Genomic DNA, 16,309 nt, shown 5'->3' on the forward strand with positions numbered 1-16,309 from the left:
AGAGAAGCTCTCACAAGGCTCCTTTGCAGACTGCAGTGGCCTTGAGCACAAAACCAGCTTTCAGAGAGAGCTTGCTCATTAGATAGATTGATTCTCCATCTGCTAGAGAAGTCACAATCTCAGAGATCCCCCCAACCTGTAACACTGGGGGCCTTGTGCCGGCACTGGCACTTCAATGGGAAAAAATGATGTGGATAAATACAACAGCATGTGAACCAATGTATTCATGTGAAAATCTTTGTTTTTTCTTTAACTAAGACATACTCAATAGCATTTTCAAAAGTTACTATCAGCACACATAGAAGTTTATGGGATTTGGGGGCCCATTTGCCAGTGCAAATGATAAAAGCTTCCAAGTACTTCTTTTGAAAACATTTCTCCTTGTGATAATGAGTATCTAAATTTAAAGCTAAGGAAAAACAGCCATAATTAGATGGAAGTCCCCAGGCCCTGTCTGTATGGAACTTGCCCTTGTAACCACATCCCCCACCTTGAAAGTAGTGAGATATTCAATGAAAGGAAGAAATAAACTCTGCTTCTTAAGCTAACTAAGCAAAGAGAAACATAACAAATAAATAAGTATTAAACGTCTGTTTCAGCCTTGCATAACCTACTTTGTGTTCTCTCCAGGTCAACAGGGTCAAGAGCTGCAACTGGTTCAGATACTCGAGAAGGCCTGCTAATGCCAGCACTGTTCACTGCTCTCACACGAAATATGTAAGAACGTCCTTCGTAAAGACCAGTCACAGGGTACTTGCAGATTTTTACAGGAGCATCATTGCACTGGACCCAGTTTTCCAAACCTACTTCACATCTTGGAATAACAGAAGGCAACATTTATCAGTATCATTCCACAATAAATATATACCATTCTACACAAAATCACACAAGTCATAGTCACTAAGGAGAGGAACTAAACCATACACCTTATTAATGAAAGTCACACACCTATACACTCGCCTGATCAGGCAACCAATTCCCACCATGCTAATATTTATTCATAATGCAATTGCAAAGGTCATTCTATGATTTTTCTTGCATGTTTTTTGGCCTTTTCAACTCTCTGCTTCCCTTCCACTTGGTTCTCTTCCTTGTCAGATAAAAACCAAGTTATTCACTTTTATTTTTAATATGCATCTCCACAGAATATGCTGAAGTTGTAACATTCACCCAATCTTTTCCATTTCTTTCTTGTCATATTTTTAAGCAAGAATCATTATGTTTTTCCCTCCAACAATGGTTGGGCCACTGACTGCAGGAGTCATCAAGAAGCAGAGTGATGTTCTCATACTGACTCCTTTGTGTATACGTATCTCTTCTGTGTCCTACTACTATAAACTTTAGGGGAGATGACTGCCCTGTGCCCTGGCAGTACCAGGAAAAATAGGGTCATGATCAAGGGCTCCTTGACACTGCAGTAATCCAAGCAAAATGTCAAAAGGCACAGCAGACTAAATTATATATAAAACAGGTGAAATACTCCCACGATCTATGCATGCACAAATTAGATATAAGTGGTAGAGTCCCCAGGGCTTAAGTTAATTTCCTCATACTGACTGCCACTCATAAGCCAACATTTTCTAGCAATTCCCAGACAGTGGTCACTGAACTAGACCAAATTGCAGGGTAGCAAATAGCAATGAGCTGCAAATGTTGCTTTTAAGTGTAAAGCAGTGTACATTATGAAATCATTTCAGTAATGTTTTTGCTGACTGACAGTTTCAGACACTAAGGATTAGATGTTCTGCTCTGCTTACAAGAGGCAAGCATGCACTTCAGTGGAAGAGAAATGCAAAACAGTGCTTGATCCCCTGTTCCCTGGCTGCCTTCCCTCAGCTGAAACCCCAGCAAAGTGAAAAGCAGACTTAAGGAGAGAGGATTGCTATTCTGATTTAAACCAGCAGCTCCTGGGAGCTCCTGGCATACCACAGTTAAAGCAGAAATAAAAAGGTAATGTAGTAACTCCTAGATTTCAGCTTTTGCAGTGTACAGATTAAGGAGACTGAATGTAATTGAAGACGCCTGAAGATTCTGTAATTGAAGATTCTGGCTTCTATAAACCAGTCAGGGCTTATTCTCTGATTTGGCCACATCCATACTATTGAATATTTTTAGTGTCTGATAAAAGGTGTCTGCCTGCACCTGATTACTAGGAATGGCCCCCATATCTTGTTAACTCCCAGACTGTACCTGTGAAAGTGCTAGAACATCTGGGCTACAAGTTTGCCAAGGAACAACCTAGTAATTTAACACAGTGGGCAGCTGAGTTCCCGTGTCAATGGTTTGTGAAAATATATCTAAAGAATCCACATATTGAATGATATAATGGTAATTCTTTTGTTCTTCAGTGCTTATATGGTTTTGGCAATGAACAAAATTAAATAAATCCCAGTGTTTACTTACTTGTCAACAAAATACCCAATGACTGGGCCCTCGTTGATTGTATTCGGTGGTTTCCAGGTAACAATAACATAGTCTCTGTTAGCATCATGGCATTTAACATCCATTGGTGCCCCTGGTGCTCCTGCGATCAATGCATCAGCATCTGAATCACAAATAAAAATCAATCAGTTTTGACCTCCCTTGATGAAAGGGAAGATTTCCAGTTCACTGTGCTATTTGTTTATATGAATGGGAGCCCAAGGATTTCACTACACACTAATTCACTGCACTAATGAATAAGGTCCATAATGTCTACATCTCCACATAGATAAAGATCTTCAGGGATATTTTTGAGGACAGAAAAGCATCTTAGGCGTAAAACACCTATTACTTTTGTCCTGGGTTCAGCAGTAGCAGTCATTTTTCCCCTTCTTGGTAGCTGGTGTAGTGCAGTGTTTTGACTTTCAGCTCGGGAACAGAGCTGATAACAAGCGATGTTTTGGTTTGGCCAAGGACTTTGTGAGCCTCATGCTCTGCCAGGGAGGAGGGGAAGCCAGGAGGAAGCAGAGACAGGACACCTGACCCAAACTGACCAAAGAGGTATTCCATACCACAGCACGTCATGCCCAGGATGTAACTGGGAGTTAGCCGGAAGGGCTGGGAGACAGCAGGGTTGGAGGAGGTATCGGTCAGAGCTTGGTCGGGCTGGGGGGGCGAGTTATCGGTCAGCTGGTGGTGAGATGATGTATTCTCTTCCCTTGTTATTTCCTTTATCATTATTATCATTGGTGGTAGCAGTAGTGATCTGTGTTATACCTTAGTTACTAAACTGTTCTTATCTCAACCCGTGGGAGTTGCATTCTTTTCGATTCTCCTCTCCGTCCCTCCGAGAGCAGGGGGAGGGCAAGAAAAGGGGGGGAAGTGAGCGAACGAATTACCTGACTGGGTTTAAACCACGACAGTTCTTTTTTGGCGCCCAACGTGGGGCACGAAGGGTTGAGATAACGACAGATTTGACTGGATTAATAGTCACTCGTCACAATGCTGATTTATTGGCTCTCAGAGTTGTTCTTGTTGATCTCACAGCTTCAGAATGTTGTAACTTACGTAGAGCCGGTATTTGCTGTGATAGTGTTTATCAAGTATGGGGCCTGGGCTAAGGTTCTTTTCTCACTGTGCTTTATGGCAATGGCTTGTAATACGGACGGGCTCCAGCAGCAGGGCGGGACGGACGTGGCCGTGGACTTGTACCTGGCCGTCCGGCTGCTCTTCACCGGCCTGGCCCTCACCCTACTCTCCATCTTCGTGAGGCTGCGGGGAGCCGAGGGGGAGCGGCCCCGGGAGCCGGCGGCAGCCGAACCGGCCCGGGAGAGCGGCCCCGGGGACCAAGCGGCAGCGGGAGCGGGGCCGGAGGCCGCGAGGGGACGGCTGCCGGTGGAGGAGGTCGGGGCGGTCGAGGAGCAGAAGGAAGCGGCTGCCGAGCAGCGGGAGAAGGCGGCGGAGGAGCCGAGACCCGTGGAGGAGCCGAGCCCCGCGGAGGAGCCGAGCCCCGCGGCCGAGCCGAGCTCCGCGACCGCCGAGAGCGTTTCCCGGCAGCCGCCCGCCGAGCCCCAGGAGGATGCAGGAGACCACGCAGCATTTCCCAGCAAGGCAGAGGAGGAAGAGCTGGACTCAGGAAAAGAGAAGCTGGTGGTGGGAGAGCCGACAAGTACAGCAGCTACACCAGCCCCAGTGACAAGTACAGCAGCTACACCAGCCCCAGTGACAAGTACAGCAGCATCGTGTGAGAGTTCTGAAGGTTTTGAATGGCCTTTGGGTGTCCTTGGGACCTGCCTGCTGATTGTGATGGGGATCAGCATGTTGGCACACACACAGGCTGTGTTCTACCCACCACCATTTTGTCTGATCTCAAAAGTTAAGCAGAGTCAGGTTTGGGTCTTGTCTGGGATTAGACGACGATGCAGGGGGACCAAGAGATTTTCCCCAAGGCTGGACAGCCAGGAGTGGCAGGGTGTGTGGGACAGTATGGGCAAGTATCTAGTCCACTGGGCCCCTCCAGTGCTTTGGAAGCGTCGGAGATGGAAGGCAGCTGTATGGAATCCCCAGCAGCAAGCTGCAGAAAGTGCTTAAGGGGACAGTGAATTATTTTGAGTCTGGTCAGCCCATGGCACTTCAGGCCATCAGAGCAGAGATGCAACACAGAGATGGACTCATGATCGAGGGGTGGACTTAGCAATGGACACTGTTGCCCAGGTTATTCACGAGTGTGAACACTGCACACAGTCTCTCCTGCTCTGGAAGACTGTTACAAGAGATGGAGCCTGACATCATGGACCAGATGGACACAGCAGCTTTATAGGGACTGGTCCATGCACTAAGATAAGAGTGCACCGAGATAAGAGTGATGGTATATTGAAAATGTGGGATCTGAGCATGACGTGAATGGTATGGAATAAGGGGTGGATAATGTCCTGGGTTCAGCAGTAGCAGTCATTTTTCCCCTTCTTGGTAGCTGGTGTAGTGCAGTGTTTTGACTTTCAGCTCGGGAACAGAGCTGATAACAAGCGATGTTTTGGTTTGGCCAAGGACTTTGTGAGCCTCATGCTCTGTCAGGGAGGAGGGGAAGCCAGGAGGAAGCAGAGACAGGACACCTGACTCAAACTGACCAAAGAGGTATTCCATACCACAGCACGTCATGCCCAGGATGTAACTGGGAGTTAGCCGGAAGGGCTGGGAGACAGCAGGGTTGGAGGAGGTATCGGTCAGAGCTTGGTCGGGCTGGGGGGGCGAGTTATCGGTCAGCTGGTGGTGAGATGATGTATTCTCTTCCCTTGTTATTTCCTTTATCATTATTATCATTGGTGGTAGCAGTAGTGATCTGTGTTATACCTTAGTTACTAAACTGTTCTTATCTCAACCCGTGGGAGTTGCATTCTTTTCGATTCTCCTCTCCGTCCCTCCGAGAGCAGGGGGAGGGCAAGAAAAGGGGGGGAAGTGAGCGAACGAATTACCTGACTGGGTTTAAACCACGACACTTTTCACAAGAATTAAAAGCCCATGTGGTTTTGATGCTCTTTCCCACTGAAAACTGTGGCTCGGTGGGTTGCTGATCAGCTCAAGGTACTCAGTAAAGAACACATAGCTGAAGAAAATAATTCTCTTAAGGAATAAAATCTTTGCAAACTCTTGGTATGCTTCTAAGTTTCCTTATTATTTAAAGTCTTACAATATTAACAGGCATAAATAATCTGTGTTCCACCACTAAGATACCCTTCTCTGGCTTCATTTTGAAATGTATTGACTGATGTGAATCTACAATTCCTAATGAAGTCTACTAACAGGTAAAGTTCTCTCTCTTCAAAGAAAGATTTCTATAACACAAAAATACTTTTATGAACTCTAAAATTATACAGCCTAATTACAATCAGCTCTGAGGTGGCTGGTGCACGCTATCACATCAGAGGCTACATGAATAAAGGCAAGAGGAAGGCCAACAGAGGACACTAGAGGTTCCAGAGGACATAGCTCAAGTCTAAGGTCCTGTGCATGCAAAGGGATCAGTCATAATATAAAATGGACAAATACATGTACCTAAAATAGACCCACCATTATAACAAAAACTCATAGGAAAGTTATTATATATTAGTGGATCTTTTTCACCTGAGTACTTTCTTTCTTAGAAGGTAATTGGGAAATAGAGAACTGCAGCAAATTGTTTCCAGTGAGATTAGGGTGGCAGAGTGGCTTGTTCAGGGCATACTGCTAAGTTGATGAAGCCCTCATGAAGTCCTGTGATGAATATGAATATCAGCCCCCTGACAACATATTCATGTCCCTCCACTTCATGCCAATTGTCTGCATGACAGTTCTGCAAGACACATATGTTCCAATACATTTCCAAGAACAAAGTTTAAAATTAATACAGCTCCAACGACTTCAGTAGGGCTGCTCCAGTTTGCCAGCATCAAGGAAGATATATTTAAGAGAGTGAAAGAACTGCTCAACAAGAGATATTTCAGGCTTTCAATGAAAAAATTAATAAGTGAAGACTGGGTTCTGCTCTTAGATGCATCTGGAAGCTCGTTCTCACTTCAGAGAGTTGTGCATGCAAACGTGAAGGAAAATTCTGACCTTTATTCTATTTTAATACATTTATCTCCTCTTCGCTATGTCCCTTGTGAAAAGTGTAATACTTCAGTGAGTTAATTTCTTATTTTGGTTCTTTTCTCTGATTATTGTGGTGACTGTGAGTGGTAGAGTGGTAGGAATATTTCTTTTGATTTCTTCTGTGCCTCCTCCTAAGGCCAGGCACAGGATATGAGAGTCCCCAAAAAGGCTTATTCCTAGTTGGCAATCTCTAGAGCTAAAACCATCACAGTGAGGACTGGTAGTATGCAAAGTTGTTTATTTCCTGCAGGGAAAGGAGATGGCAAAGAAAGAAACAAGCTGTTTCATCAAAAGAAGGATTTCTATGGTTCTTCAGGAAAGAAAATGTCCTCAGAAGTGTGCTCTTCTTGAAGCCCCCCATTTATTGACTGATTTTAATAACACAGACTACTATATATAAATAAAATGACTATGAAATACCAGAAGGCTGGATTTCTTTTGTACTTCAGTCATTACATGGGATTTTTTTAATAAAACTAACCTTTTCACTGTTTTGTTTTTTTTTAATTTCTCCTCAAGAAACAGGTGAAAAGCTTACCTCTGACAAACAGGTATGCACTGTATTCACTCACGCCACCTCTTGTTACCATGCGCAGGGTGTATAAACCTTCATCATCTTTGTTCAGATGGCTAAAAGAAAGAGCTGCCTGGCCTTCTCCAAAATACAGCTTTGTCCACTTGGAGTCCTTTATCAACACATCTGGAAGAGAAAACCCATCGGACACATTATTATGCTGGCCAGAACAATCTATGTCCTAGTGCGGCCCTATGCTAATCACCTGCACAAACTAACCTTTATGCTGCCTTTATGCAGAATGATGGTGCTTCGATGTTCTGAAAACTCTACAGAAAGTAAGCTGCATCTCTCTAAACTTATTTGGTCATTGAATTTCAGAGAATATGAGGTCTCAGACTACCCTATGAAGTGCCAACAACAGAATTTCCATCATTATAATTTTTTAATACATTGGCAGAGAAGGACGTTGCCCACATTTCAAAACAATGGACATAAAAATCTGACATACCCTGTAATGAATGCAGGGTGGAACTTTGTTTCATGTTTAAAGAAGTTTTGCTATCTGTTCAGGTCAAAAGTCAGATTATTCAATTTCTTCCACCAATTTGAAGACCAGATTTCAGTTTAATCTGAAGACTGCTATAAATATGCACCAAATTTAAACCTTCAAGGCATGCCTGTTGAGCAATGAGTAAAATTAAATCTGAATCTCTCACAGGTGAGAGGTGGTGACCCATGATTAATGCAAATTAATCTGATTGCTTAGTGGAACCAGAGCAAATGAATGAGCAGGATATTTTATGCTAGCCAAGGGACTTTCTCATACCACCTTTTTTAATAACTGATTGGATTATTTTTGATTTTTAACTTCCTAAGACCTATTTCATACTAATTTATTGTAATCAGTGCAGCAGAACTGTATTTAAAGGAGCTGAATATCTCTAAATGTTTATTATTCTATTGCTTAAATACACTTTGGAGCAGACATTCAAACAACTGCAAAGGAATCAGTTTTCCCACTTACCAGCTGAATTGCATAAGAAGATTTAAAAAATTACACACATTACATTACACAATAAAGCATCTGGAAGACACACACTACTAAAACTTACAGCAGTAAATTGCACAGTCAGCTAAGCATACAGTTGTTTTCTGAGAAGTGAAAAAAAGGTAAATTTCATCACACTCCTTCCCATGAGATCCTTAGCAATGAAACCCTTACCTAGAAAACCTGCATGTCCCCTTTCTGTCATGCAAGTCACAGTTGTACTGAGACATGTAGGCTCATGAATTACTTTAAATTAAATCAGTAAACATCTTAATCTAGAAACTTCAATCAATTCATGAGTTCTGTGCAAAATCCTGAAGAAAAAATGAAGTTCAGTGAATGGCACCTGAAAATCTTGAGAGGAATGGTAGAAACTCTAGTTTGAATATACAGAAACTGTAGACAAGCCCGTATTGTCTGTTGAGGCCAGAATCATCCAGTTCCACCCTTTATGTGTACCTGAGACTAGAAACTGCAGAAGCAGTCATGTTCAGTAAGAACAGAAAATCTCTCCTTCACACGAGGCCAAAGACCCACCAGATCCCCTAAGAAACCAGGAGCTCTCTTTTTTAATGCAGTCTGGACGCCTTTCTAGACAAGCCAAGAAGAAGAGTAAATTTTGGAGGACACAAACATATTCAGAAGTACTAATAAAGCAAGTATTCATGCACCTGCCATCACAATAATATTACAATTACAGGGTCTCACTATTGCTCTCAATTTCCCAGTCTATTCACTTGTTGGGCTATGTCATTTCTCCTAGAACTTACCACAGAACAAAACTCTAGAAGACTAACTTGGAGGCATGCGACTCTAGCCTTACATGCTGTTTTAAGTACATGAGATAATTTTCCTAAAACATCACTCTACTGAAAATTCATATAAAAAGCAGGGCATTACTTGATACTGAACCTTCTTTTCATCATGTCTGCTGAAGTTTCAGCTAAATTCAGCACTCCATTTTTCCCTCTGAATACAATTATTTTATTCTAGCTGACGGTATTAATGGTTGCAGAATACTGGTGCATATAGCTGCATAATGTTTATTTTACATTAGAGATCAATAACAGAAAGCTCCTGCTACCAGCTGAGCTCATATCTGGATTAGATATGCATTTCTCAAATATTATTTTGATTTAGTTCTTTCAGTATCTTAAATTGTTCTAAGTGGGCTATGAATTATAGATATCATATTCGTGTTTATAAAATCCCAAACCACTTTAGAGGATTTGATTCAGTTGATTTATATTTCCATAGGAGTCTAGTAGATATCCTCAATAAGGCTCATTTGCGTGAAGCTTATTAACGCTGAATGAATACATATTTCTCTTGTGTACAATTATTGGAAGTAAATCATACATATCTATCTTAGGGCTTCAGCTATTATTATTTGATTAACACAAACTCAAAAATTTTAGGAAAAATGCAGTTTGTCATAATGCAAGAGAGAATTAAGCACTACCTTTCAAAAAGAAAAAAAAAAGAATATCTAAACCACATGATTTTGAACAAATTATTAACCTTCTCATTGTTCAAACTTCTGCATTGCCTCCAGCTTTCATACTAGTTAACACAGGGAACTGTGCAGCACATAGCAAAGGTTCATAGTGCATGAATTCTTGCTGTGTTTAGGAACAAGTTTGCCAATTGATGCACCTATATACCTCTTGAATATATTGCAATACATGTATAAGCAACAAAGGACAGTTCTAAGCTTGTTTGTGTTATTTCATGTAAATATAAGTAAAATAATGGGATGAAAGCCTATCTGACTCAGTAACAAAAACCTATTGGCTTCAAAGAGACCAAGTTTTCATCTCAGGTTTTCATACAGAAAGTGTGTGAAAGGTAAGAAGGTGTGTGCAATGTAAGAAGATAAACTTAAGTCAAATAAGGCAGAAAACAAAGAACATGATACTGTTATACATCAAAAGAGAAATGCCTTGGCATTAGGAAAGGTTAAACTGAAAGGGATGTAAGCTTTTGTTCACCTATCCACAGTGCAAGAAAAATTTATGAATGAAACATGAAACAATATGGGACAGCCCTTGAAAATTAGCAGTTTGTCATATCTGCAGTTCCAAACCCAAAATTTCAGAGGTTTGGCACCCTGAGAAACTGGGCACAGTAAGAGACAAAGTAAAGGTACTGATGGCTCACCTCAGAGTGAGGTGAGTATTTATGGTGATTACAAATCCCTGTACTTTTCAGTGGCAACAGAATCTGGGTTCATGGATGAGCCTTAGATTTCATGCTATTCACCAAGCCATAAAAAAAGCCATTCTGACCAGCTCATCTTTTTTGTTTGAGTAATATCTAATAGTTCCCACTGTATCCACAGTGATAGACTAATAGGAATGAAACACTGAGTGCTGAGTAGCAGTCACTCCCTGAAGGATCAAATGGGAATCCAACTAAAACTACTATGCATATGAAATAAAAAGCATAATTAGCAGTAATAAAAACATCCTTTTTCTGATTTTAGTAACCTTGAATTCTTTTGACTGTCTTATTAATCTTATAGTCATTTATTTCATGCATTACATTTTTTTCAGCTACGGAAGTTTCTGCCTCTTTGCCTAGGACCAGTCTAAACATTAGTCCTAGGAGTCCACCATTCTCAAATGTGGTCCTTTTGGGGAAAGGCCTCACCGTTCACAAATAACCAAGGCTTTCCTTAAATCCTCAGGCAAAATATTTACTTCAGAATCCTACACAGAGATTGTAGTTGGTTAAAAGTGTTAAGCTAAATATCCATTATGAGCCTGCTATCCATTAAATTTAAGTAGTTAATTTTATCTTTCAAGACCTTTTTTTGTGCGGTGAACAAACACTGCTCGTGCAGCGTTTGAATACCATCCACCAGAGTTTTCGGTACTTCCTGTTAAGACTGCTTCACGACGTTACCTTCATGGACAAAAGAATCAAGGGAAACCTACCAACATGGCATTTAAACAGAAGAGTAAAGGCATGTGTTTCAGGCCTAGTTTCTATAAGTATTTCTTAACTATGCATTAAATTGATTTCAGTATAAAATTCACAATAAATACTGGAATAAGATGCAAGTGGAGGCCTGTGCACACACCTCAGTGCTTCAACCTTTACTACTCTGTAAGTGCCTTTCAGCTAAGTGGTCACAGCATCTAATTATAAATCATGGTCAAATCTAGGAAGTGAGTTTGGATCTCCACCTAGTCAGTAAATGTTTAAATACTGTGTTTAGATAATATGAGATTGCCCCTGTTGCTGTAAATGTGTACTCAAGAAAAGGCTGACCAAGTGATTTAACTGAAAGAATGTGGGTCTATAAATTCTAACCAGAGATATTGGTTTGCTCTATTCCAAATATAATTATGACAATCTTATGTTCTAAGCCTGATCTGTGCCCTCAGTGTTTCTGCAGCATTTTCCAGGTAGCTTCTACCTAGTGTACTAACTTACCATCTCTATACCACTCAGCACGAGGCTGTAGTCTTTTCAGGTCTGGGGTGATCAACATCGAACACTTCAGGGTCAGTGTTTCACCTTCAGTTGCAAAAGTGACTCCAAACTTCTCCAGAAACTGGACATCAATGTGGGTGAAGCAAACATCATACGACAGGGGTACTACGCATGACAAAATGAAAACATTCTTGAATATAATTGTACTTGTCACAAACAGATTACTATCCAATCTGAACAGCAGGTGGAGCTCTCTATTATACTGAACTCTGATCTAGAAATACAACCGGATAAGCAAAAGTGTCTGGACAGCTCCTATTGTAACTGAATGCTTAGAAAGAAAAGTCAGAAAAAGCCAATTCTTTCATCTGTAAAACATTAATCTGATAAGAGTACATAAACTACCTAAGCAAAACCAAAACAATGCTTACAGTGGAAGGGCATTATCCCAGCTGGGTGAGGCTCTTCGCCTTCTCTGTACCCTATAAGATAAACATACAATAAACATTTAATGACATGAGCATTATATTTGTGTCTTGTTTTAATCATGAAGTAGGACTTACTTCGCACAACCACAGCACAATTAGTTGATGCCTGCCCGTGGACATTTGTTGCAACTGCTGAATAGGTAGCAGAATCATCAAAATCAGCTCTGAAAAGGGAAAGGAGGAAAACAGATGGCTCTCTACACAAACACAAATTCTCTTAATGATTGATATTACACAACAAGTTATGTCGACCCCAAGGAAAGTGTACAAAGCTCTTTGCTGTTGTCACACAATGCAAGAAGTTGATGAAAGGCAATCAGAAAGTGGTGCTGATTTTTACCGCAGTTTTATCACAGTTTAGTGGCAGGCTGCATTAACGTGAGTGAATCAGAAATGACCTTTAGAGGATGATCAAAAGGACATAGCTGGAGGATGCCAGTCTGGTTAGTCCTTTTCTGTATGTAACCTTTTTCCTTAAGCCATCTTGCCCTTCTGCCACATACTTCAAGATGAAGATGTGAAAGAAAAGTATATGTGATGCTTACAGAAATTTCTCCTTCTGTGGCGATTCCCAGAGTGGAATAAAATTTCCTTAATTTTTATGAAAGAATTTAGTCTGAATGAAGTAACAATTTTGGAAAAAAAAAGCATGATATTTAATTTTTACATTTCAGAATGAATCTTAAAAAAAAAATCAGAATTCTGCTTTCTTCTCATAAACATACTAACTACTTTAATAGGAAAGAAAATACTTTGGGTTTTAATCAAAATACTTTTTATTTGGTCTAATTCAGTATTTTTTCTTGAACTTTTCCATTAGTTATGTATTTTACAATATGTCCATCAAACAAAATTGTTGATTTCTTTTATTTCTTGTAATTTCTATTAATTTTAATTATTAGATAATCAGAGTGCTTTCTGAAACACACACAATTAAATCCTGCCTGTGTGTATTTATTTAGTAATGAATTTAATGGAGGTGATTCAGAAATTCCCAGTGATGAGATACAATGATAGTCTGCATGCATACATTTAGTTTCCTCTCAGAAGAATAAATCTGCATTTTCTTGGCAACTGCCATATGAGAGGGATGAGATTCTGGTTCATTTGTCTTCTAAGAGGTCATATATCCCAACTGTGGGAAAAGAAAGCATATGTAAGAGCGTTTGAGGTAAATTGCATAATGGGATGCCAATTTTGGAATATGCAGCACCTGTGACAGGCACATCAGACACCTATTTTGCAGCTTATGCATATACTCTGGACAGTGTCATATCACAAAAATGATAGTGCCTGTACTGTAATGTCTAAAGCGCAACTTGATAAAAGCCCTATTAAACTGAGATCTCTCTCTCCAAACATACAGGGCTAACAGCTCCTCCTGGAGGGAAATCTTCAGACACACATTTCACAAAATAAAGCGGTAAAATGCAAACTTTATCATACAATTAATTAACAAAGACACACGGGTAAGTCCTAAGATTAGGCTATTTAATCAAAAAACCTGCAGTTGGGTATGAAGCCTTTGAGTGCCCTACTACAGACTGGACAGTCAAAGTCTGGGAAAAAAATTGGGCTTGATACTATTAATTTTTTTGTTTTGTTTTTTTTTTTAGGAAGGATTTTTAAAAATGCCACTACCTGTTCATAGATCTATATAAAGCTTAACTGATTCTGGACTTGTTTGAAAGCTGCCAGACTTGACATTCCCTTGCACTAGCTTTCTTCCTAAAAAAGAAGACCTTTTTTATTATCCCAGTTTCACATTATTTAACACTTGGGTGATAAAAAGCCAAAAACTGCAGTACAGGCTTTTATCCTAAGTCATGTTATAATGTCTCTATACTGAAATGCACTTAGTTCATACATTTACCACAGCTCAGTACAGTGCCTTGCTATAATGAAATAAGCTAACAACAAATGAGGCATCCTGGAATTTTCTTACAAGAAAGGGCATTGTAGAATTAACTGTACTGGAACTGTAAGGTTTTCTCTGTACCTCCTTACCTTAAGGAGATATTTATAAAGTAAATAGTACATACTATATAGTATACTTTATAACTCATGTTATCTATTAGCAAATTAAACAGCATTACATCGTTTGTCCCCAGAAACTGGATCTTGATCACCTTAGTGCTAATGTGTTACAACAGCACTTGGCATACTTTGGCATGCACCAGCTTGTCAAAAGGATGGCAGATACCTGATTAACTTTTCAAAGGGATACATAGCTGTGCTTATTTTAGTCACCTCCCCGTAAGGAGCAGCAAAATACATGTCTTGATGAGATCTTCCTATTTGTGGTGGTTTCCAAGGTACAGAAAACAGAATAGGATCCTAAAAGTCTCTAGAAGAGACAGGAGATTCACAAAGGTGGGTTTTTTTTTTTTAGCCCAAGAAGTTCAATGTCTGAAAGCAACTATTTGACAAAAGTTAGTGATGGAATGATAGTTCATTTTCTCAGGAAGAACAAAAGAAAGAAGTTACTGATCAAACTACTGACCACACTCTTACAACATCCTTTGGTTTCATGAAGAGAAACAAGGTACTTACAGTTATTATGAACAATTCCCCAAGCCAAGCACTTTCTGCGGTTTAAGATCTCTACCCATTTTCTGGAGGTCACTGCTTTGAAAGTAATTTACAAATCCTTGCTATGATCTCTAACCTGACACTAGAGAAATCAAACCATCTCAGATCACCTATTATTCAGTTGAATGCTTTCAAATATGTTACTAGAAGAGTATAGAGTTAGTGGGTAAGAGCTACACAGCACGTTTGTTTAATACCCACTCTGAAGAAAGTTGAACAGGATGGCAAATCACATAGGTCCTGACTCTCCTTTCATGCCAGATAATGCTAAGACTGGGGATTATTCTGGCAACTATCTACTTCCCTAAGTAGAGCGTGCTAAACCCTCTTGATTCCCTAAATTGCACTGTAAAGCTCATTGAGTCAAGATCAGTTAGAAATTATATTTCAAGTACCCAAGATGTAAGGTATGGTCTCTCCAACAGTTATTCTTCATCACAATGGAGAATGTGTTTTCCAACCTTTACAAAGGTCAGATAAAATATGCATAGAATACATTTAGATAGCATGAAGTGTGAGTGCAGAGCTGTATCTATCCCAAGGTACTAATATTTTTTTGGGAAAATTAAATTTCCCTGAATCCACATGAGGTTCTGAAGTGCTAATATTTGTGAAGGGAATATTCCCCAGGCAGATACATCTGTTTAAAATGCATATATTCATCCATCTGCCTAGTGTAATTTTAAACACAGGAGTTAAGAGTGAAATAACATTTTTCCCTGAATTGGAACACAATTCAGTGCGTGTCAAGAACAGGAAGCACTGCATAGTAAATTACAGAGTTAAAATTTCCTCCCTTGAATCCAAATGACAAAATTTTCAGTGTTATGGATATATGACATCAAAATGTGGAAATACTGTATGGAATTACCACCTCATGCACTAATTCCCCAGACACACTGAATCTGACTCATCCTTTTTGTTTGGTTGGTTTTTGTTTTTACTGAAGAAGGGACCTCTGTTATGAGGTGGCCACTTCACTACTATTGCAGCTTACAATGGACAGTGACTCACAGGTCAGAAGATCACAGACTGAGGGCTGTTGCTTGCATTTCAGCAAGGAAAGAAGAGCAGGAGTTCAAGCCTGCTGCCTGTGCACTCACTGGTACTGCATACTTGCAAAGCCCTGGGAGATGCAGTTTATCACCCAATTAACCCTATTCTGCTCAAAGACTCTTCTTTCTGAACTGGAAGACTGCCTTTGCTGCAATGCCTCTGCTCTACAGCTACTTATAGCAGCAGAAAAAGCAGGTCTCACTACCTCTCCGCTCAGATTAAATCATCTCAAATCTTTTGTGCCTAATCAAACTAAAATAGCGCTGCACTGACTGCACAGTGTCATTTGTTAAATAAGAATAGTTAGAAGAGAAGATTCATTCAATTTTTAAGCTTTTTTTTTTTCTTTAAAGCCATGCTGGTGGTGCTGAGCGGAGAGCCTGATCTGGAGGCCAGCTCTGCCTCCTGGCAGCAGGTGTTACACTGCACTCTGCCGGCTCTATCACACATTTCTACTGATGCAACCACAAACCTTTTCTGCTGTAATTGCAAGCACTTCTTAAGCGATGGCTTAATGAAACAGGAGAGGGCCCTATTAAAAGACAAAGGAGGTACCAAACTTTGAGCTTTGTATAGGTGAGATTGTGCAATCACATCACACTCACAGAACTCTGGAGA

The 16,309-nt window shown here is 40.3% G+C and overlaps 1 protein-coding gene across 3 annotated transcripts in view; it reads right to left on the bottom strand.

Annotated features, from left to right (window-relative positions):
- The window catches only part of MYOM2 (myomesin 2), an 81,433-nt gene that overhangs the window by 50,620 nt on the left and 14,504 nt on the right, over nt 1-16,309 (bottom strand). For all 3 annotated transcript variants that reach the window (XM_062626220.1, XM_062626217.1, XM_062626218.1), the window contains 6 exons: nt 12,119-12,207; nt 11,987-12,037; nt 11,556-11,720; nt 7,088-7,249; nt 2,404-2,545; nt 615-814 (listed from right to left, as the gene is read on the bottom strand). In XM_062626220.1, the coding sequence (XP_062482204.1) occupies nt 615-814; nt 2,404-2,545; nt 7,088-7,249; nt 11,556-11,720; nt 11,987-12,037; nt 12,119-12,207 (809 nt within the window). The remainder of the gene's footprint in view (nt 1-614; nt 815-2,403; nt 2,546-7,087; nt 7,250-11,555; nt 11,721-11,986; nt 12,038-12,118; nt 12,208-16,309) is intronic.

Source organism: Pezoporus occidentalis, unplaced genomic scaffold, assembly GCF_034315485.1.
Source record: "Pezoporus occidentalis ecotype Australia unplaced genomic scaffold, CSIRO_AGI_Poc_V1 ctg29, whole genome shotgun sequence".
NCBI lineage: Eukaryota > Metazoa > Chordata > Aves > Psittaciformes > Psittacidae > Pezoporus > Pezoporus occidentalis.